Below are 21,471 nucleotides of genomic sequence, written 5' to 3'. Positions count from 1 at the left end.
ATTTAGATTCTTTTTTCTCATCTGTTGTAAACTACCCATCTGAATTCCACGCGTGTCCCTCGTTCCCAGTGGGTACCCAAGAAGCGTGTCAGTAGTACAGGGGCCAGAGGAGACAAGTGTGTCAGTGCATTGGCGCACGCGCAGCTGCACGGGAGGAGTTCCGCCTCGCTGTTCTCTTTCAAGACCCGCCCCGATTCTCCTCCAATGAAATAATGGACTTGAAAGCGCCTGCAAGGCTGTCTCAACTGAGAAATAGGCACCGGCCGGGCGGTACCGCTAAATGCTGAGGAAATCAACGCGGCCAAGGTTGATTGATTAATGACAGAAAAGCCTTCTAATTACAACTTCAGACGTTTTGCGCGTCAAGAAGAGCGCTAGGACGCTTATGTTGCCGTTACTGTCCTCTGCGATATATTCAAGAACCGGTAAGTCGTTTTTTGTAGTTCTCTGTCATCCAGCTTGCCATAACCATCGGTTTAGAATTATTTATACGAAAATTGGTTGGCTGTAACGTTAGCTATATGGGCGACTTCATGCTTGCCATATGATGTGTTCTGTAGGGGCTACATGACTCCGGCCGTTGCATTTCTCTAGCGTGTCAGTAGGGAAATAAATAATACTCCATCTGCATGGTGTTGCAAATGGCTTGTCCCGATACACCGGGGTTCTAGTGGTTGCAGGGTAACTATCTTAGCTTGCTAGCAAACCTTCCTACCGGAGATTTTACACTCCTGTAGTGTTAATATTGTTTTGCTCCCATTTTTGTCGGACATCTTTAGGTAACCTAAGAGTGTAAAAACGGCTCGTTTGGCCGTAATGATGCACACCTAATACGCTCTTAATTTTTCTCTGAAGTCGTTACAATTAAATATCTTTAGAGTGAATTATGACAAGCTGTAAAATAACGTTAGCCCCTACAGTGTTAGCTACCTTAGCTAGCATAAATATGCAGCGGTGAACTTACTGGTCTCTACTGTTACCTGTATAATGATAAACCCGGCATGCTTTGTAAAATAATTGGAATCCTATTTTCTCTTCTTTTAAACAGCACTTGCCCATTTGCCCTCTCACAAGGGCTTTGCTACTCTATTCCGGGATGGCAAGGACACCTAGCTAATCACAGTAAGATCAGGCGGAAGAGTGGGGGATGACGGCGGCTACGACTACGACTACACACCACTCCTCCCATGGACGGCAGCTCCACTTGTTATAATTTACCAGAGGATAACGGGACAACCAGGAGGTGAAACAACTTTTCCGAGGAAAACATAACCGCGCAATATTAGGGTAGCGTTGCACGTTTTATACTTTTCTTAGTTGAATGGACGTGGAAGGGTGCTCACCAGGCAGAGCAAGACTGACCGCATCAAGCTAACAGTGCTTCATTAACGGATTATTCCTCTCAAGGGACTGTTTGCATCCTTCGATCATGCGGTGTATGGTTATATGGACAGCCCCTTAAACGACTGTCATCTCAGAACCGCTGTGATGGATCACGACGAGACGGGCTCAGAGTCCTCAGAGCCCCCTGTGCATGGAATTCATGGACCAAACCGAATTCGACCCTCCTCATACCGTGCTCTCAGAAGTGCTGTCTCCAGTTTGGCCAGAATCGACGACTTTTTTTGTGAGAAGATTGGTTCTGGTTTCTTTTCGGAGGTGTTCAAGGTAACCATACTACATCCTTTGATTTGAATGCAATTATAATTTTGTCTGATCGCGAACGATCACACATGTGTAGAGGTGAAGGCAGAAACCACACATCAGGGTATGAGAATCGAACCTATTGCAATTTATCAGAATTACTTTTTGTCATTAGACTAATCAGGCCTATACTGCAGGCCAACGCAGAGTGTGAGTATGTTGGTGTTTAGATGATGTTGATGAACAGGGTGATGGTGGTAGTGGTTTGCTCTGTGTGTGTGTGTGTGTGTGTGTGTGAATTAGAGAGATGTTGGGAACACTTTGGATACAGATTAACACGTAGGTTTATCAATAATCTTAAACATGATCATTGATGGGCTATAGCTTACTTCATCAGCGTGGATTTTGAAACTTAATAATTAAACAAACAGACATTGTTATACAACTTCAGACATTCCTCTGTTCTCAGTTCCCATGCCTTTTGTTGAAGGCTGTCATTTATCACTGTTGGGCAAACATGGAGAGGTGCCCTGCCTGTTTGTCTGCTGTGTTTGTTTTAGATATGGTGTTCACTGAGTCACCTTCATTCAAATAATTGAACAGTATAAGAATGTGTTGTCCTTCTTTTTAAGTCATTCAGCACCAGATAACTCCTGTTAATAGTTTAGCCTATACAGTGTGTGTGTGTGTGTGTGTGTGTGTGTGTGTGTTTGCGGTTTATGGGTTGGAAATGACACATTGCACAGATATTTGGACTGGGGGTGCTGGTTACTATTTAATGAAAATTGTCATATGGAGTGGTAAGGCATCAATTCATGCTGGATAACCAGGGTATTGATAGGACTGTATATTCTTTTCAGCTTTTTATTTTAGACTATTCTGTTAGTCATATTTATTTCTGGCTAATTTCACCCACATTCTACAATTCACCCGAATCTACAATTTAAGAAACCCATTCATAAATTGGCTGTGTTTTACATTATACAGCCTAGAAAGTGTGTGTATGTGTTTACATATGTTCAGGTACACCTAGTATATGAGCTGTAATATGAGTTTAAAATCAGATGCACATGGATCCCTGACTCTTCTAAAGGATTGCTGGAATGTTTTTGCTGTAATTTGACTTTTACTATTTCAGAGGCAGATCTTAAATTCACTCCAAAAACTCTTCCACCGAAGAGCCACTTCAAATTTTGTCAGCCTGTTTTCTCTCCCATGGTTTTGTCAGGCGAGGCCTCCACAGTCTGCTTTCACACCCCTCTGTGCATATTTGCTGTTGATTGCAGCTCTGAGGCCTTATTTGGAGTACCTTGCCATTTTGTGCTCTTAGACCTGATACACCCACACCACACCCTTGGTATAGGCTGACTGTACCCACAGATAATATTGCAGTCTGTAGCCATCATTACAGATGGTTGCACAGTCTGTAGCAGAGTCAGTCAGAAGCAAACTTGCCCGAGCAAAGAATCAGGATCAGAAACATGTCCAAAGATATTGTATTATACAGTCCAAATGTTTAATGAAATGCCTTTCTTGGATACAACAAGGTAATTGTGTAGCTTAAAGGTAATTGTAATATACAAAAATATGTGCATTGATCTCATTTGAATTTGTAGAGTAGTAAGACCGATGTAATACATCATGTAGAAAGCATGGGCCTGTGAGGCTGAGTAGAGAGTACTGATGGTTCAGATATCCAGTGGGCTGAACAGACAGTCTGACTCTGGCCAAGCTTGTTTTTAAGTTGTTAGTTACAGGCCCTCCCCATGTGTCTTTGTTAATATCTGACAAAGCCATGGGGTACTTCTGTGGGGATGACCTAAACTTGATGTTTTGACTTGTTCACCTTTCTGCTCTGTAGTTTCATGAAGGGGTGATACAGGAACAAGGAAGGGTGAAAGCAAACTACCACGAGGAAGGGATTGCGTGTAGAAAGTGGGCGTGGGTCATTTTGTCTGTCTTGTCACAGTGACGGTGTCCTGTGTTCCTGCAGATCAGGTGGAATGATGGGAAATCCAGAAAGCCTATTAGTGCTGTGCAGCTATTAATACCCAACACATCGGACTGGGTGTGCGTGCAGACACACACAGACAGACAGACAGACAGACAGACAGACAGACAGACAGACAGACAGACAGACAGACAGACAGACAGACAGACAGACAGACAGACAGACAGACAGACAGACAGACAGACAGACAGACAGACAGACAGACAGACAGACAGACAGACAGACAGACAGACAGACACACACACACACACACAAGTCCAATTCATTAATGCTGAGCACTTACCACTACTAGAGGTGGATAGTTCAGAAAGACGGAGTATGGCAGTGGGAAGAGTCACATGATGAGTTCAATTTCCAGGTGAAGTTACCTCACCAAAGAACCTTTGGTGATGTTTTTCTCAGACATAACCTCTTCAGGTTTAGAAGTAGAAGTACATTAAAGTTACACTGCTCTTATTACATTGCAAGCTTATTATTAGTTGGGTCAAGATGTTCTCTCCAAGTTTGAAATCATTTTTGTGTGGAAAAAGACGTGGAGAAGGAGGAGAGGTACAGCTGGCTGCAAATATTAAGCATCCAAACACAGTGTGCTTTGAAGCTGGCAAAAGCAACACTAGGAAGAAATGGCACACTGACGTGACACAGTATGACAGCAATGCAGATAACAGTCCAGAGAGATGGAAATGGTGAATTAAATTTTTTTTTTTTTTTTAATTAAAAAAAGTCTGGGGCACTGTGTGACAAGAGGATGTCTGGAAACAAATTCTGGTGCTGAATTGCAGTGGAGGCAATCTTTAAAAGGCTGGCTTCCTTCCTTATAACCTGCCCACTAATTGAGAAGTGGACCATTTGTCTTTGCTATTCACTGTTTAAATGTGTGCTGCTAATGTTGGAGCTCCACCATCATGAGCCACTGGACGGGTTTGATTGTTTCAAATGCATGAAACATGCTAATCGTTTCCAAATTAGACCAAATCCTTTAGAATTGTTGTTTGTTTGTTTTTAGAACTCATGCTCAAAAGTTGAAACTGAAACCCTGACTATTTTTATGTTAATTGAGGTTGAATTGTCAAGACGGATATTAGTGATTAACCAAATAGTTATTGATACCCCTGTTGTACCCCTTGATGTCAAAAACACATGACAAGATTGGTGTGGTCATAGTCTCATTAGCAACTGATTTCATCATGATTCCCCACAAGGACATGTATTCTCAAAATGAAGTGGCACAATGAGCTATGGCCTCTCAACAAATGACTGGAGACATTTTAAAGCACAAATACATGGAGTAATGATCTCATCAGAGATAATGCTGCCCCTGAACAGCTCTTCGTTATATCAGCATTCATCAAAAACAATTGCAATTGTTTATATACAACATGATGCTCAACATCATGCTGCAACAGAGACCTGGGGGGTATTTGTCGTACGTGGTTTAGTAGGGGTGGGAATCTCTTGGCACCTCACGATTCGATTCCGATTCAGAGGTCAACGATTCGATTCTAAACCGATTCTCGATTCTAAACCGATTATCAATTCTAAACCGATAAAACGATTATCGATGCATCTCGATTTTTAAAACATTTGAGTTTGCTACTCAGAGTCTCAAATCACTTCCTACTTTGTGTTTGATAATTAAAGAAAATCAACAGATCTATTTTTTTTATTAGAGAAAAAGTTTGTCCTTGTCACAATTATGACTTTCTATGAACAATGCAATAATCGATGCAGCTTGCATTTCAACACAAAATGAATATATAATTTTTTTATTTTTTTTATAAAAAATCGATTATGAACTTTTCTGAATCGAGACAGAATCGTTCTAGAGAGAATCGAGAGAAATCGAAAAATCGATTTTTTTTCCCCACCCCTATGGTTTAGTGACAAACCTGGATAAGTTATCTCCTATCTCCTAACTTATCCAGTTTTGTCACTAACGTACAATGAATACCCCCCTGCTCACAGATGGATCTGATGATAAACTAAGGTGTGATTTCCACCTCTCAGACTGTCCTTCTCCATCGTTATTTAACACACGCATTCTCTCACTCGACCCACAGCCAGTCCAGGATAAATGTAATGGGATCTGAGGGTGCTCTACATGTCATTCACTCACTCACTCGCTTCTGTAATGACCCAAATATTTCATATCTTTTCATCCTAGAGATTATGCCAGGATTATAAAATGTATCAGGTTATGGATGTAATACCCTCCATAATACATTCCACAAATACATGGGATTTGTAAAAATCGGATAAATCTGAAGTAATTTTTCATAGCTGTTTGTAATAGTTGTACTTAGCCGTGTGTGTGTCTGTATATCTCAGGTTCAGCACAGGATCACTGGGCAGGTGATGGCTCTGAAGATGAACACACAGGCCAGTAACAAGGCCAACATGCTGCGGGAGGTGCAGCTCATGAACCGCCTCTGCCACCCCAACATCCTCAGGTTAGTGTGGCCAGTAACTCTAGCTCTCTCTCTTACACACACACACACACACACACACACACACACACACACACACTGATTCATAGTCTCTTTAGATTTCTCACTCTCATGTCCTTTCACCCTCTAGTTCTACCTCACATCTGCTCTTCCTCACTTCCCCGTCTCCCTGCCTTAGTCGCTCACACTCTCCCATATGCCCTCACTCAGTCTAATAGATCCTGGAGAATCAATGGGCAGTGCTCTGGGCTCGTTTAGCACTCGCTGTGCATTAAGCTCTGTGCTGACCTAGATTGAATTGTATTTTGATCACGAAACGTAATGTTTCGTAGTCCTATCCTAATCTATGCCCTGCTGAGATGTCTGCAAATAAGGTGATTAGCCCTTCTCTCTCCCACCTTCCCAGGTTTTTAGGCGTCTGTGTTCATGAAGGACAGCTTCATGCCTTGACAGAGGTAAATTTCACTTTTCATCTTTCTCTTCATCCTGTACTGATGTGAGGTCTCCATAGAAACCCTAATTGAAGCTTGGGTGACCTCAAGTGTGATCATGATGTACAGCTGTCATGAGCTGACACTTGTGGTTGTTATGGTTACAGTACATCAATGGGGGGAATCTGGAGCAGCTGCTGGACAGTGACATGTACCTGTCATGGGCAGTGAGGATGGGTCTGTCTCTGGACATCGCCCGGGGTCTGCAGTACCTCCACAGCAAAGGCGTCTTCCATCGTGACCTCACCTCCAAGGTATGAAGGCAGACATAGGACCCCATGTACTCTCACTCTGCCACACATGCGCGATTTGTCATATATGCAGTATGTGTCTGAGTTAACATTGGAACCAGAAACCTGCAGGGTGTAACTGGAATGATTGGTAAAAGTGGCATTTAGTTCTCCATAGGGCTGAACAAATACTTTGATGGTTCAGTTGTTCAACTTAAACTTAAATGATCATAGATTTTATGTGAGAGCATAGCTCTCCTGCCACGATACAAAAAAGGCTTTAACTTACAAATGGATCGATTTGCATGTGATGCTGCAGGCCTCGTATATTAGAAGAGTTTCTTCCCACTGTAGCGGTCTGCAATTACAGCTGAAATGCCCTTTTTGCTTCTGTGTTCCCATTTATTGTTGCTTCACATATTCCAGATCCCAGCCACTGTATTACATTTAGATTTAAGATGGAGCAAGAGATAAAAGGTTTATTTTTTTTGCCTGGTCTACCTCCTTCACATGAATTGTAGGATGCATTCACAAAAAGACAAATGCTGATTTTCACATACTTCCCACCACGTTACATATTTAATTGTCTTTTATAATTCATCATACCAGACGTCCTATTTCTGCTCATCCAATTCAGATATAGCAGGGGAGTTGAAACTTGCATGACACTTGCGTGTGGTTGGTGAATTGAAGATGAAAGCATGTTGATAATTGAATAAGTGTAGGATTTCTTTAGTTCTCTTATTTTTGCCGTGTTCAGCACGGTGAGGCATACATGCACCTGCAGAGATATTTATGCCTTCTTAATCTTGTCATTTGACAGAACTGCCTGGTACGCTGTGAGAATGGGCTCCTCACTGCTGTGGTTGGTGACTTCGGACTGGCAGAGAAAATCCCTACTTACAGGTGAGTCCGTGCCATAGCCAGGGCATACCCACAAGTGAAGGGGTGGGGTGGTAAATTATTGTGTGGGACCTTTCTGCTGTGGTTTAGGACTATCAAGGGTCAAAATGTAAAATGTTGCGCCTTAACCACTGTTTGGGATGCCTCAATAGAAGATGTTTTTTTTTGTTTTTGTTAATTAATTAACATTTTTAATTTTTAATTTTTTTATTTTACTGCATGCCTTAAGATTTGTGTAAAATGTGATTTATGCAAATCTGTATTGTTGAGCACTAACCTAACACTGGATGTAGCATTAAGCATAGACTGCATGTTTCTGTATAAGCAAAAAAAAAAAAAAACACTTTAAAACCACTTTACTAAATTCACCAGGGAGCTCATAGCAAATTAGCCCTCTTGGGTTCATCCACAAAAAATGTTGCCAGCTGTGAACAGCAGTACTTTTTCTTCCTACAGTGATGGGGAGGAGAAGCAGCGTCTGGCAGTAGTGGGCTCCCCCTACTGGATGGCTCCAGAAGTACTGAGAGGAGAGCTGTATGATGAGAAGGTAAGAAACCTCTTTTTCTCTCTATTAGAGTTTCTGCCATGTGGCATGTTCAGACCTGCAGTTAGTATTCGTATTATAAGCCAAGTTTTGACTATTACCATATAAACTGGTTATTGAGGCTCATTCTATGGTTATTGATATTAGTTGTTTACAAATGCATTTGCTTACAAACCTGTGAATGCCTGACCCTTAGGTGGACGTGTTCGCGTATGGCATCATTCTGTGTGAGATCATAGGTCGGATCGAAGCAGATCCCGACATCCTTCCCAGAACAGAGGTGAGGCCATTGAACTATTGAACTTGTGGCTGTAAGTCATCTCAGTGCTCTGTGTGTGCACTGGCTGGACAGTAGATGGCTCCACTACAGAAACTTGTTATGTATAGTATGGTAGTGAGGCCTGCAGTATATTTACTCTATACTGCTGCACATTTGTAGACTGCTATGTTCATCCAAACAAAACTGGCTTTTAGTGATTTTTGAAGACTTACTTGCCAAGACTTGCTTTTGTACTTACATGGTGTTCTCACATACAACATTACAATTTCCTTCCTGTGTTTGGTACTACTGAAACTATACAAGAGGTTTGAGACCGTAAAAGTGTCACAGTCTGAGGCTGGAGGAGCACTGATGCTGTAGAACATTATAACAAAAATGGAATATTCTGAGATTTTGTCATTGCATAGATACAGTGGCAAATGTTGCATTTGTTGTCTCTGTAGGACTTTGGACTGGATGTGGAGGCCTTTGAACACATGGTAGGGGACTGTCCACAGACCCTCTTCAACCTAGCTGTCAGCTGCTGCAATGTAAGCTGCCCATCCACTTAATACTGCCTTGTCACCATATAAAATGACCTTTTTAAATCAAGTGTTCCTTTGTGACGAATGTTTTGTGGTCTCTGCTGTCATCTGACAGATGCATGCAGAGAGTCGGCCTTCGTTTTCTGACCTCGTCATTGAGCTGGAGCGGATGGAGAGGGAGGAACAGAGGAACGACGTGCCAGTGGTTTTGGGTGAGTACAAACCTCAGAGGAAACCCCTTCATCAAACTGCCTGAAGTGATGTATTCACCATGACATGTATGTGGTAGAGATCATACAAAATCAATCTTGTGGTTTTCCCCAGAACCCATCACCCTCGACAATAGCCCATACCGACGGAGGAACTCGTCCTGTTGCCCGGGCGACAAGCGTCTGTCCCGGAGCCAGTCCGACATGCTTCCACCGTCGGCGGCCACCACGCCCTCTCAGGCAGGCACACCCGCCCGCATCAACCCCTTCTCACTGCGGCAGGACCTGAACGGCGGCAACATCAAGCTGTACGACACACCGAGCAAGTCTGTCATCTCACTCACCTTCACATTGCCGCCGCCGCATCTGGAGCCATGCGCCTCGCCGACCCGGCACAGGGGCCACCGCCCGCTCCGCGGGCCGCCCCGACGCTGCCAGTCCCTCCCCTGCACGCCAGAGATGGGCCGCCCCTTGTCCATATCCCAGCCACGCCACCTGGAGCCCTGCAGCTACAACGGAGAGGACACGGAGGAAGACGGCTGCCTGGAGAGAGACGTGGAGGATAGGGTGACCAAAGAGGGGAAAGGGGAGGCAGATTCGCCATCCTCCGCTCATGAAATGGGGGACTCTGGTATCGCCCTGGAGATGGTGTCCTTGGAGCGGCTTGACGAAGAAGAGGAGGATGAGGAAGGTGCGGAGCTGAAAGAGCTGTGCCTGACTGAGCCTATGGATTGCACCAGCTCCCCCGATGCAGCGGCAGGGACTGCCAACGTGGCCGCTCCTCCTGGCTCCAGGCCTCTGGTTAAAGCCACCTCTTCATCTGCGTCATCCTCGTCCTCCTCTTCTTTCTCATCCGCCTCATCACTGCAGCCCAACGGTTTGGGTTTGCCCGTATCAAACGCCCCCCTCTCGCTGCCGCCCCTCCCCCGTCTGGACAATAACAACATCTCGTTGCCCACGGGCCGCCTGCTCGGCTGGGGAGCCACCAACGGCTACCGCACCACCACCGAACCATGTGGCTTCTCTAGTGAGCCACAGGACGAGGTCATTTCCTGCCCAGGCTGCTGCCTGGCAGGGCTCACCTTCCCGTCCGTGTGCCTACGGGGTGCCGCCCCGACCCGCCAGGTCGGTCGCGTCCGACGGCCCTACCATAACTTCGGTGGCGGTGAGGTGGGGGTTGCAGCCACGGCAACCGCCTCTGCCGCAGCCACAGCAACGAAGGGCCTCCTGTGTCGTGGGGCCAAGGGTCTGACCCCGCCCACCCCACCCTGTGAGCCAGGCTTGCCCCTCCCAGAGGCTCAGACGTAAGCTGAGGCGCCTGCTTGAGGGCACTGTGGAAGCTCCAGTAGCACTCTTACCTGTAAAATGTTTTCACGCTGTGTTCTTTTTACACAGCAGGCACTGTTGGCAGCCGTGATTGAAGGGGACCACTCCCTAGTTCCAGCTACCTGTTGTGGATCAACAGCTATGTTTAGCATGTGAGCGAATGTACCCTTGACGTTCAGTGGGTCTGGAGAAATGTTGTTGTGTGTGTGTGTGAGAAGTGCAGGACACTGTGGACAAATGGTGGAGTAAGGGTGATCGAGGATGGAATCCAGAAATTGGGGGGTTGTGCAGGAGACGTAGATTCTTTAAATTGTGTAAAATTTGAGATTCCTTTTGTATTTGGAGCTTTAGATTCATATTGAATGTGATCAGGTGTTTTCACTGCTCCTCACACCTCCTGATCTCTGTTCCAAAATTGACTGCTGTACAAGCGTGTGTGTGTGTGTGTGTGTGTGTGTGTGTGAAACTGATAAAACTGTACTATAGCATGAAAAGCAATTTTAGCCTCTCTTCTCCAATTTACAAAGATGACTGAAACCTCCAAGGTTGTGTGTGTGTATACACTCTTTTTTGAACTCCTTTTTGTTGTATTTATGTATATCTAGACAAAAAACAAACAAATGTGCAATAAGTCTGTGTAAAGTGATTTTGTGCATAATCTCTTACAGAGGTGTTCTTTTGTACTCTTTGAGAACTGCTGCACTCTGAAATATCAAGGAAATGCTTAGCCTGTTGGGATGAGCGGTGCTTAGTGTATTTCTTGCCCTCCCTCATGAAGGGAAGACCCAGGGCCATGTCCTGGCTGCTACTGCTGGTCTGTAGTGAGTGGTCAGGATGAGTTCAGTCCTTCATCGCTAAAGTGGGAACCCCAAGCCTCCAGAGGCTGTATTGCTTCTTGGTTCTATTCAATAGTTCTGATTTGTTAATTACATTGATCAGTTAAATGTTCTGAGTGAAGCTGGCCTTTCATTCTGTGACCTCAGTGTAATCTGTAATAATTTGACTTTCTAAGAGAACTGGATGAAGTGCACATGGTTTACCCACTTGGTAACAGTAACGACACGCTTTTCTACAAAGTATGTAACTCCGTCCAAAGAATCTCTGTGTTTGTGCATCTGCTTCTGGACATTTCTCCAGAGGAGCTGGAGAGAAGCAGGCGGTGCATGCTTGGGTATTAGCCAATAGCTGACTATGAATACCATGATGGTTAGACATCGCCAGTGCATGACACCAGCCCCTTAGCCTGTTGCCCTTTTCTCTTGACATCTCCAGCTCTGCTCTCGGATGTCAGCACGGAGGTCTTTGTTAACTTCCCCTACATAACTTAAATCACCAGAACCAACCATTAATGCCGAAGCACCTTTGCGGGAAGCTAAGTTTCTTTGATTTTTCAAAGATGTTTAGTAGGTTGCATTCCTTAAGGTTTGCCTTCTGCCTTGTGCGATAGCCCGTGCAGAAGAATCACGTTCCCTCGAGAAGTAGTAGCACTACATGGTTTGTAATAAGCCATCTGTGATGAAGAAATCCCACGATTTCCATCACTTCTCCTCCTAATTGCTAATTTGGCTGTGGCATACCCATTTTAATGATATCTGAGAGTGCAATTTTCCAAAAGTGATTTTTTTATTTTGATAAATTTGGTTACTTTAATGAACACATCTTTGATAACGCCAGTGAGTTAATCTACGATATAGTCAGCTCAAGGATGAGGAGGTGCTACACAGACAGATCGCACTGGTGCTCTAAAATTAGTCCACTTTTTTTTTTTTTAAGTGTAATTAATGATGGAAAGAACAACATAAATGTATTGGGCTGATGGGATGTTGGGATGTAAAGTAAAAAGAAATTCTGCACAAGTTTACTATGTGAAAATGTTATCAGGCTTTTTTTTATACAAAGACCTCCTTCTCTCTGTCATTCTGATGAAAGGCACTTACTGTAACTGATAATTGTTATTATCATTATTGGGGAAAACCAGCTTTAATTATTGTTGATTATCTGTGTTATTTAAAACAATTTTTGGATGACTAAATTAAATGAAACATTTCTGAAAGTTGTATGTCCCTATTTCTTTGCTGTGGTTTTGTTACGTTCATCTGATTGACAAGAGAAAACTTACTAAATAGAAAAATAAAAAAATATGTTGCTGTATTTGTATTCCATCTTCAGTGAACAGGAATGTTTAATTAAGCAGAGAAAAGTACATTTACAGCACAAATCCAACAGGACAGCTATGTCTTATGTATAATATGATGTAAATAGTCTAAGGCCACATGATAAATAGTAAAATCAAGTGTAAGCAAAGCTAATATTTGACTTTTAAAATATTCAGTATTAAAAAAAAATTACAAACATTTGCAGAACAAACAAATGTACAGCAAAGAAGCATCTCGGTTACTTTTGGTACAATTTTACAATTCACTTCGTACAAGTGTCTGCTAAATATCATCAGCATAATAAGCCTACTAGTTAAAGTGCATTTCAAAACATGCTTGAGAAATGTAATTACATAATCTAATTTGCCATGATCAGATTGTTCCCTCTCCAATAAAAAGTGGATGTATAAAACATATATGTACATTGATTATTCCTTTAAAAACTAGTTACGTGGGGGCACTGTGGCACGAGCCAATAAGACCCCCATTTACGGGCTACAATGCCCGCGGGGACACAGGTTCGATTCCGGCCTGCTGTCGTTTCCTGATCCTCTTCACTCCTCCTCACTTCCTGTCCAAAATACTTCACTGTCCTATCCAAATAAAGGCTAAAAAGCCCATGAATAAAAAATAAAAAAAATCGTTACTTTCCACCGAAAACCATTTGAAATTAGGTAGAACAAATAAACCATTCAAGAAAAATCTGATGAAAAACATAACATTTCACTGTGTCAGTTTATTTTTGCCTCAAGTTCCAGCAAAAAAGAATCTCATGTGTCCTTCATATACTCATATACTCAAGATCATATGCAACTGGTCCCGCCATGGTAAACCCAAGATAAAAGGACACTTCTTCCATACTGTTTCCCCTGCGCAGATCTCCAAGGTAAACGGGGCGCACTGGGATTCTGAGATTGCCAGGATAATGCACATAGATTTCACCATTTTCAGTTTTCCCTTTGACTCGCAACAGCAACTGATGCACCCAAGGCTCTTTCCATATGGCTCCACTTTGCCATAGCTGGTGGGGTTTTTTGCGTTTTTCACGGTCAATCGCCTGGTCGATCTTTGCTTTGTGGACAATTCTCTTTAGGCCCTTGGACTTTCCCAAGTAGAAGTGGGCAATGCAACTCTTAGCTGGCGACATGTAATGGAATCGGCGATGGAAGGACCTCTTTGTGGATGTGACATAGGTACAGATGTTTTTGAATATTGCATTTTCCGAGACACAGTCGTTTCCTGGCCACAGAAGCACCATGGCAAGGTAGTAAACTTCTGTGCAGTCTGAATGAAGTCCCTCATTTTGTAGCACCTCATTGAGAAGAGTGATTAAGTCATTGTACCTTCTGATCTTGGTGGACTTGGGCAAGACACAGTGAACAATAATGTTTACCAGGATGAAATTGACCCTGTTGGTGGAGGACCTTCTTGATGAGTTCTCAAAAATGAACTGCCATTTGTCTAAAATATCCTCCATCTGTGATCCACGTTTTTCATTCAAACATTGGAGCAGCCCAGCAAACGTATCGGCACGTTCCCTCTCGAGAGAACGCCTTTTTTCTTCAACAGATTGCTGTAAACTGATAATTGGCTGTTTGGATATCTCTTCTCCAGATATGCAGAAAATCTTGACATATTTCTTGAAGAGTTCTGACACTTTTTGTTTGTTTCGCTCTTCAACTGTTTCTCTTTCAATTGATCTGGGTTTCAGGTATGTGAAGTAATTCTCGAAGAATACAAAAATGTCCTTCATTCTTGGCTTCAGTGAAACCAGGAATTTCTCATGAATGGTCAGCACAGCTATAAATTCATCATTGGCTTTGCAGCTGGTTTCATGGGAGACATCCATGGGTAAGATTCCCCTCAGGAACTGAACCATTTTATGCCACTGGTGAAGATCATTTTCGCTGAAAATAGGAATGTCCTCAAGAACCTGAAAGACGATCATGATCACATCCATTTCACCCACATATCCAGATGTATTGTACGCCTCTTGTCGTCTTCTTGTCTCAGATCTTTGCTCAGAACAATCCATGGACTCATCTCTCTTTGCTAGTTCTTGTGAATCTTTAAAAGATTTTGTGGCCATCGAAGCTAACTCCAAATACATGTTCAGGTTGTCTGGGGTGATGTCTTTGTTGCATTCAATTTCATGCCTTAGATGACTTTTGTACACTTGACCAAGAGTGTCTGCAATGTATGAATTATTGTTCTTCTGTTGGGCATCCAAAGCCCATCGCCGTGCTGATGTAAAATCTTTTTCTTTCAGGTAGAAATGTCTTGCCAGAGCTTGAGGCACAGTTGCATTTCTGTCAAATCTCTTTATTGCATGTGTTAACACTGTGTTAACCTCTCCCTCAGCCTTTTGCATTTCTTCCACCAAAGGAGAAAACAGTGTGTCTTTATCATCTCCAAGTTGTTTCCTTTGCCGAGTGATTAACATACTTAAGATGTTTTGCACCAGTATGTCTTTACCCATGCCAGATTTGTAAAGAAGGTCACAATGCAAAAGGTTGGTTGTGATTTCACTCAGTTTCAGATGGTGCTTGCAAGCGAGAACCTGAAGACAGTGTTTCGCGATCATCTGGTGTAAGAATCGAACTGCTTGGTATGTCCCACACTCCTCAACTTTGAAGCCAATGAACAATGTGGAGTAAGGATTCATTTTTTCCCACAATGTTTCCTTTCCCCAAAGAGCATTTCTGATCCCAACAAACTCTTCACACAGTGACAGTGACATGCAGGAGCCATTGATGTATGTGTTCAGAAGTGCCAGGAATGACATGAGTTGACCTACATTTGTGGAGACATCAAGGTCTTTGAGAGTGTTGCATACTAAACTCTCTATGTAGCTTTCGCTGAAGTTGTTAGTCATGATCACGAAAGCATAAAATGTCTCTGGTTTTTCATGGTGGCCTTTCAATTCTTTCAACTTCTCTTGGAAAAAGCCTTGTTCCCTGGGTGAGAGCTCATAAGTAATGAACACACTGTCTATTCTACTATTTCGGGAACTTGCAGCAGGAAACTGGGATCTTTGGCAATTAAGTATGATTACCAGCACGCTCTCCTGCTTCTTTATCTCATGAGCTGCAGAAAGAATGTCTTTTTGCAATTCCTCCACATCTTCCAAGTTGTCCACCAAAAGTAGCACAGGAGTGTAGCTTGACTGCTCCTCTTTCCCATAGGTCAGCAACTGTTTGACTTGGGCAGCAATATCACTGTTCTGCGCAGTTTTGTTTTTAATGACCACACATCTGAATTTCTTTCTCAAGTTCCATAGCACATGCATGGCCAAAGTAGTCCCCCCACAACCTGGATGATGGAACAAGCTGATGATGATGCATGGCGAAGTGTACCCCCCTGTAGGTGTCATCAGATTGTAGAGATCTTCATACTTATCACGTTTGATGAAGGGCAAGCAGCCTGGCTTCTCAGAGAAGTAAAAGTTCCACCAGGTCACTTGTCCTCCTCTATAGAAGTCCTCCTCCATTTTAGTCTTGACATCCCTGAAAGACTCCATGGCTTCAATCTCAGTGTTTTCACACTGACTCTCACTCAGGATGCCAAGGAAGGTCATCAGTTCCTCATCTCTCTTTGTCAGGAGGACAGAGCTGGAATCAGTAGAAGGTAGATATCTCTCTGATGACTGAGTCTGTGGCTCTTTTACCTTGTTTATGGTGCAGTTCACTTCATACAGGCTCAACTCGTAGATACATCTACTGCTGATGTCAATCTTGCGTCGGTTCCTCACACCTTCACTCCATTGGCTGAACACTGTGGAATCTTTACAAATGCAGAGCATGTTGTCTTCCCCTCCAAGTTTCTGGTAAATTGCACAAAAGGTCTCAAGGAGAGGGTCAGAGACATCGGTATTCCCAGAATGCAGTAAAAATACTACCACAAGTCTGTCTTTTGGAAGAATGTCAGGATTGCAAATCAAATTAATCATGTCACTAACTTCCCCTGCTCGTTTAATCAGCCAGTTGCTTGGGTCAAAGGGTAAATCGGTCTCATTGTCCTCATTTGCTCGTCCATTGCAGAAGACCCAGCTTGTCTGATTGTATAGATTTAACTTTCCAACAGTTGTGGAAATATTCTCCGAGTTATTGTACATTCGAGGAAAGTGAAGGTTAGCAATGCGATCCTTTCGAAAGAAATTGCACGTCCCCATTAATTCTGATTCAGGGTCAAAATCAAGTACAGCAAACAACTTCAGCTCTTTCAAAAAGCCCAAGTGTTCAAGTTCACTTTGAGGGCATTTGTTTGTAACAACCAGAAATTGTAGGGAATGTTCCAGTGTGTCTCTACCAAGAGTGATAAGCTGTTGTAGCCTTAGTCCTTGATGACTCTGAGATGGTTTTTGAAAACGCATTTGTTCCACAGACTTCCGTGTTGATGCCCAGGTCTGCACATCCGCAGACACAGCCATAAGCTTCTCCTGCAAGATTCTTGGATTCTTCTCAGCAAGTAAATCAGTGCTGCTTGCCCCCTGTCGGACAAATAGGCACTCAGTTTTGCATTGTTTCCCCTCAACCTCTTTTAGGACAGAAGTGTAGAACAATTTTTCTTGAGTCTCTGAATAATTAGGTACAATATCAACCTCAATAACCCACAGTTTTGAAGATGTACCATCTGAACACTGGACTGGAATGAATTTAGGAGGCCTGATGCATGCTCTTGCAACACTTTGGTTCTTCTCAAAATGCTTCACTAGTTGCAAGTCAAACTCTTTTATGTATTCCTTGCGTGAAATCAACTTTAAGCCAACCACCTGTGTTGTATCTGCTACTCCAAAATGGATTGTTCCATTTGTCCGAACATTCATGCATGCTGCTGCAAACCTGAACACCTCAAAGCTGAATTTATGAAGAATCTCCTTCTCAGTGGCATTCTCTGTGTTTACCATTACTTTGAATTCATGGATGGGGTCAATCAGATTGGTTTGACCTGTCTCTTCAGGAAACAGTTCATTTTGTGTGTACATTGAGGGTGAACTGTTTTGGTCAAAGGGACGTGGTTGGGAAATTCGTTGTTCGAGAGGCGGATGTTTTGTGGTGGAGGGGCCATCCTTTTGTTTTATTTTGGGTTTTACATCTGCCTTGGCATCACTGCTCTGCTGGTGTAGGTTGGCATGTGCTGGAGATTCACTGCTCTGTTTGTTTTCTGTCCAGCTGTCTGAAACTGTCATATACTTCTCTGAAGCACTCCTAGCTTCTATTTCAACCATGAGATTTCTGTTTGGACAGTTAGCGGATTGTAAGGCAACCATATCCCTATGTTTAACTGAAGGCTCTTTTTTAACCACGGTCATTTTTGCCGTTTCCTTGGTATGAGAACATATTTCTAAACAGTGCGGCAGTTTTTTTACCTTCTCTACATTTGTAACAATTAAGACTGCAGGTCCATGCCGAATGCCTAAATCAATTAAGTCTTGTTTTCTAAAGCAGGCGAGACTGGCTCCTGAAACATCTTCATCATAGAGTATGTCCGCATACTCTTGTGGCACCTTCAGATTTGTAAGTAACCACTGACGAACATCCTCTCTGGTCCAGTCTTCTATCCTCTGTGACAAGTCTGGTGGCTTGCCAACTGTGTCAGATAACAGGACTGGTGATATTGTACACTATAGATTGGGGAGAGGGCAAGGGGTGGAAGGAAAAGGAAACTTAAATTGTTAGAGGAATTCTGATTTGTTAAGTTGTATTGGATCAAATTAAAGACAGACAGATTATGAGCTTGTGAAATGATGTTCACATGTGCAATAAAGTTTTGCAGTTATAGAAATATTTTGTGTATCCGTGAGACAGTTTTGTATGTGTAAAAAGGTTTGGTCTGACAATTTTCTACCTTTGTGCACAACACTGAGGTTACAAGCTTGCAATGCTCAAGTTACGAGTGTATGAGGGAATTTTGTAACTTTTTTTAATTGCCTGATCTGACTAGCCATTCAGCAGGTTATCCGCGGGGGGGGACAACTGTATCGGACAACTGATGTTGAAAACATGTACATTACCAACTAAATTTGTCTCCAATATCCCGATGTTGAAGACAAATTTGGCTACACTGTAAGACCGTTAACTTGTTAATTAGCTAACTATACATCTTCAGTGTAACATAGCTAACTATCTGATCTTACTTGATAAAAATCCGATTGCATGGACATTCTAAGGGATGTAAATTCCTGCGTGGGTCAATTAAGGTGTAACTTATGTGTAGGTCACGGTTTGGCCAGCTACAAACGGTTGTATGGCCATTGACAACAGTTGTATAAGTTTGTGATCAGTTTGTGATATTTCCGTTGGTTAACTGGAATTAGCAAAAGCTAGGAATTTATTTTTCCCTCTGATACAACTGTCACTCCAACCCTATCTTATGTCTTTTATTACAGTGCATGAAATGCCCTGTATTGTTATTCTTATTCTTCCTCCCACTTCTTCTTATTACAGTGCATGAAATGCCCTGTATTGTTTTTCCATAGGCTTCTTATTGTATGAAATGCCCTGTATTGTTATTCCTAGGCTTCTTATACTTCTTCTTCTACTTATTACAGTGCATGAAATGCCCTGTATTGTTATTCCTAGGCTTCTTATACTTCTTCTTATTACAGTGCATGAAATGCCCTGTATTGTTATTCGAACTTTTCTTATTACAGTGCATGAAATGCCCTGTATTGTTATTCCTAGGCTTCTTATACTTCTTATTACAGTGCATGAAATGCCCTGTATTGTTATTCGGTGGCTTCTTATTCTTCTTCATTACAGTGCATGACATGCCGTGTATTGTTATTCCTAGGCTTATACTTCTTCTTATTCTTCTTACCTTCTTCTGCGCTTAATTCAGCTCGAACCGCTTAACGTAGAAACTTCGTTCGAACTTTGTCGCGTAGGTCTTGTAAAGGACACGTATGCTATGTATTTTTATTTTATTTCTGAACTTTATACTTTTTAAGATATTAAAGAAAAACTAATACAATTTTTCCTATTGACTTACATTGGGCCATTATGACATCATAATTAGGGTTGGGTACCGAGAACCGGTTCCAATATGGCACCGGTTCCAATACAACCGGTACCTACCCGGACCGAAATGCAACGCAAATTTCGGTGCTTCCTTTCGGTGCCTGAGCCGATTGAAATAAATAACAGCGACAAATCATGCAGCTAAATGAACAAAACTTACGTTAAATGTTGTCTTATAAACAGGAATGATTTCAGGCTGCAACATGAAACACGGAGGCTGGTTCCAAAACAGTACAAAACTAGCTAACGAGCAGTAACGTTAGTGGTGTAGATCTGTCTGAGTACGATCTGTATGAATAATTTGTTGGGTTGCTAGGCAGATTTCGTGGGGCACTTTTCTGCCCCATCTCCCAATGTAAACTTTGGCCTGTGTCGCTCACCCTCATTGGTGATTACATAGCAACAGTATGACAGCGAAGAGCAGGCAGCATTTCACAGAGCAAGCACAAACAGAGCTAGCCAACAATTTAACGAGAAAATGCCGAAAGGTAAATGGTCAAAAGTGTGGCTGTATTTCGCACAAAAAGATTCAAACAACGCGACGTGCAGCAAATGCAACAAAACAATTGCGTGTAGAGGGGGGAGAGAAGGCAAGAGTCACAGGCAGATCAGCAACCGCAGACTGAAGACTAAACGGAGATGCCAGCAAAACTAAACCTATTCTCTTAAAGGGGTAGTACAAATTCACGTACCCAGTGGGTTCAAATAACAAGATTAAGTATAAACAAGATAGAAAAGATAGATATAAACAAATCAGAAAATGGTGAAATTTCCGAAGGCAAAAATGCTCATTTTTCTGCAAAAGAATTACTGAGGTTTGAAGCTGTAGTGTGTGTACAGAGTGTGTATGTGTTTTGTATTTATTTATATTTATTTAAGTATACTGTAAACTGTTGTTAACAGTTAATATATTGTTCATAGTTTGAAGTTAAAAGGTTTGAAGCTGTAGTTTGAAGCCAAGTGTTTTGTATTAATTTATATTTATAGTATACCTTAAACAGTTAATATATTGTTCAATTTGAAGAAAAAAATGTTGCCTTGGCAATAAAAAAGCCTTTCATCAATGTCGTCAATCGTAGTTTTGTGCTATTTTTATTTTATTTTTTTAAGTATCGGTTCAGGCACCGTTTAGGCACCGGTATCGTTTTAAAAGTATCGGTTTAGCACCAGTATTGGAAAAAACCCAAAGGATACCCATCCCTAATCATAATAGAGTCATTAAACTGGCTTGCACCTGTGCTTCACTGACACCTGCGCCAAGGTTCCAAGGCTCCTCTTCTCTCTGTCCCTCTCCATTCAACTGTATAACTAGGAATATTAAGAGACACCTTCCATACTCTACTTTTTTTTCTCTCCATCTTTCTCTCTATCCCTCTCACTCTACTTTCTCTCACACTCCATCTCTCTGCTTTACTCCATTTGCTTTCCTTCTTTCAATATTTTCCCTCTTCACTCTCTCTTTACTGTCTTTATCTAGAGCCAGTCTTGTTCACTCTTCTTTCCTTTCTTCTTTCTTTCTTCCACTCTTCTTTCCTTCTTCCACTCTTCTTTCCTTTCTTCTTTCCTTCTTCCACTCTTCTTTCCTTCTTTCACTCTTCTTTCTTTCTTCCACTCTTCTTTCCTTCTTTCACTCTTCTTTTTTTTCTTCTTCCTTTCTTAACTTTTGCATTTCATGCACTGGTATTTC

The 21,471-nt window shown here is 42.4% G+C and overlaps 2 protein-coding genes across 2 annotated transcripts; one reads left to right on the top strand and one right to left on the bottom strand.

Annotated features, from left to right (window-relative positions):
• Positions 1 to 214: 214 nt before the first annotated feature.
• On the top strand, positions 215 to 12,662 carry LOC105903925 (dual specificity testis-specific protein kinase 2-like). The gene is made up of 11 exons (XM_012831724.3): positions 215 to 425; positions 1,049 to 1,668; positions 5,984 to 6,105; positions 6,509 to 6,557; positions 6,701 to 6,847; positions 7,647 to 7,729; positions 8,183 to 8,273; positions 8,467 to 8,550; positions 8,994 to 9,080; positions 9,190 to 9,286; positions 9,399 to 12,662. The coding sequence occupies exons 2-11, from the start codon at positions 1,447 to 1,449 to the stop codon at positions 10,589 to 10,591; spliced, it is 2,175 nt and encodes a 724-aa protein (XP_012687178.2). The 5' UTR covers positions 215 to 425; positions 1,049 to 1,446; the 3' UTR covers positions 10,592 to 12,662.
• A 369-nt stretch (positions 12,663 to 13,031) lies between these two features.
• LOC105903924 (sterile alpha motif domain-containing protein 9) lies at positions 13,032 to 18,928 on the bottom strand. The gene is made up of 2 exons (XM_031560323.2): positions 18,902 to 18,928; positions 13,032 to 18,388 (listed from the first exon to the last, which is right to left on the bottom strand). The coding sequence occupies exons 1-2, from the start codon at positions 18,926 to 18,928 to the stop codon at positions 13,547 to 13,549; spliced, it is 4,869 nt and encodes a 1,622-aa protein (XP_031416183.1). The 3' UTR covers positions 13,032 to 13,546.
• Positions 18,929 to 21,471: the final 2,543 nt, after the last annotated feature.

This window comes from Clupea harengus, chromosome 22 (assembly GCF_900700415.2).
Source record: "Clupea harengus chromosome 22, Ch_v2.0.2, whole genome shotgun sequence".
NCBI lineage: Eukaryota > Metazoa > Chordata > Actinopteri > Clupeiformes > Clupeidae > Clupea > Clupea harengus.
Note: the sequence above shows the minus strand (reverse complement) of the source record. Positions and strands in the feature narration are given on the sequence as shown.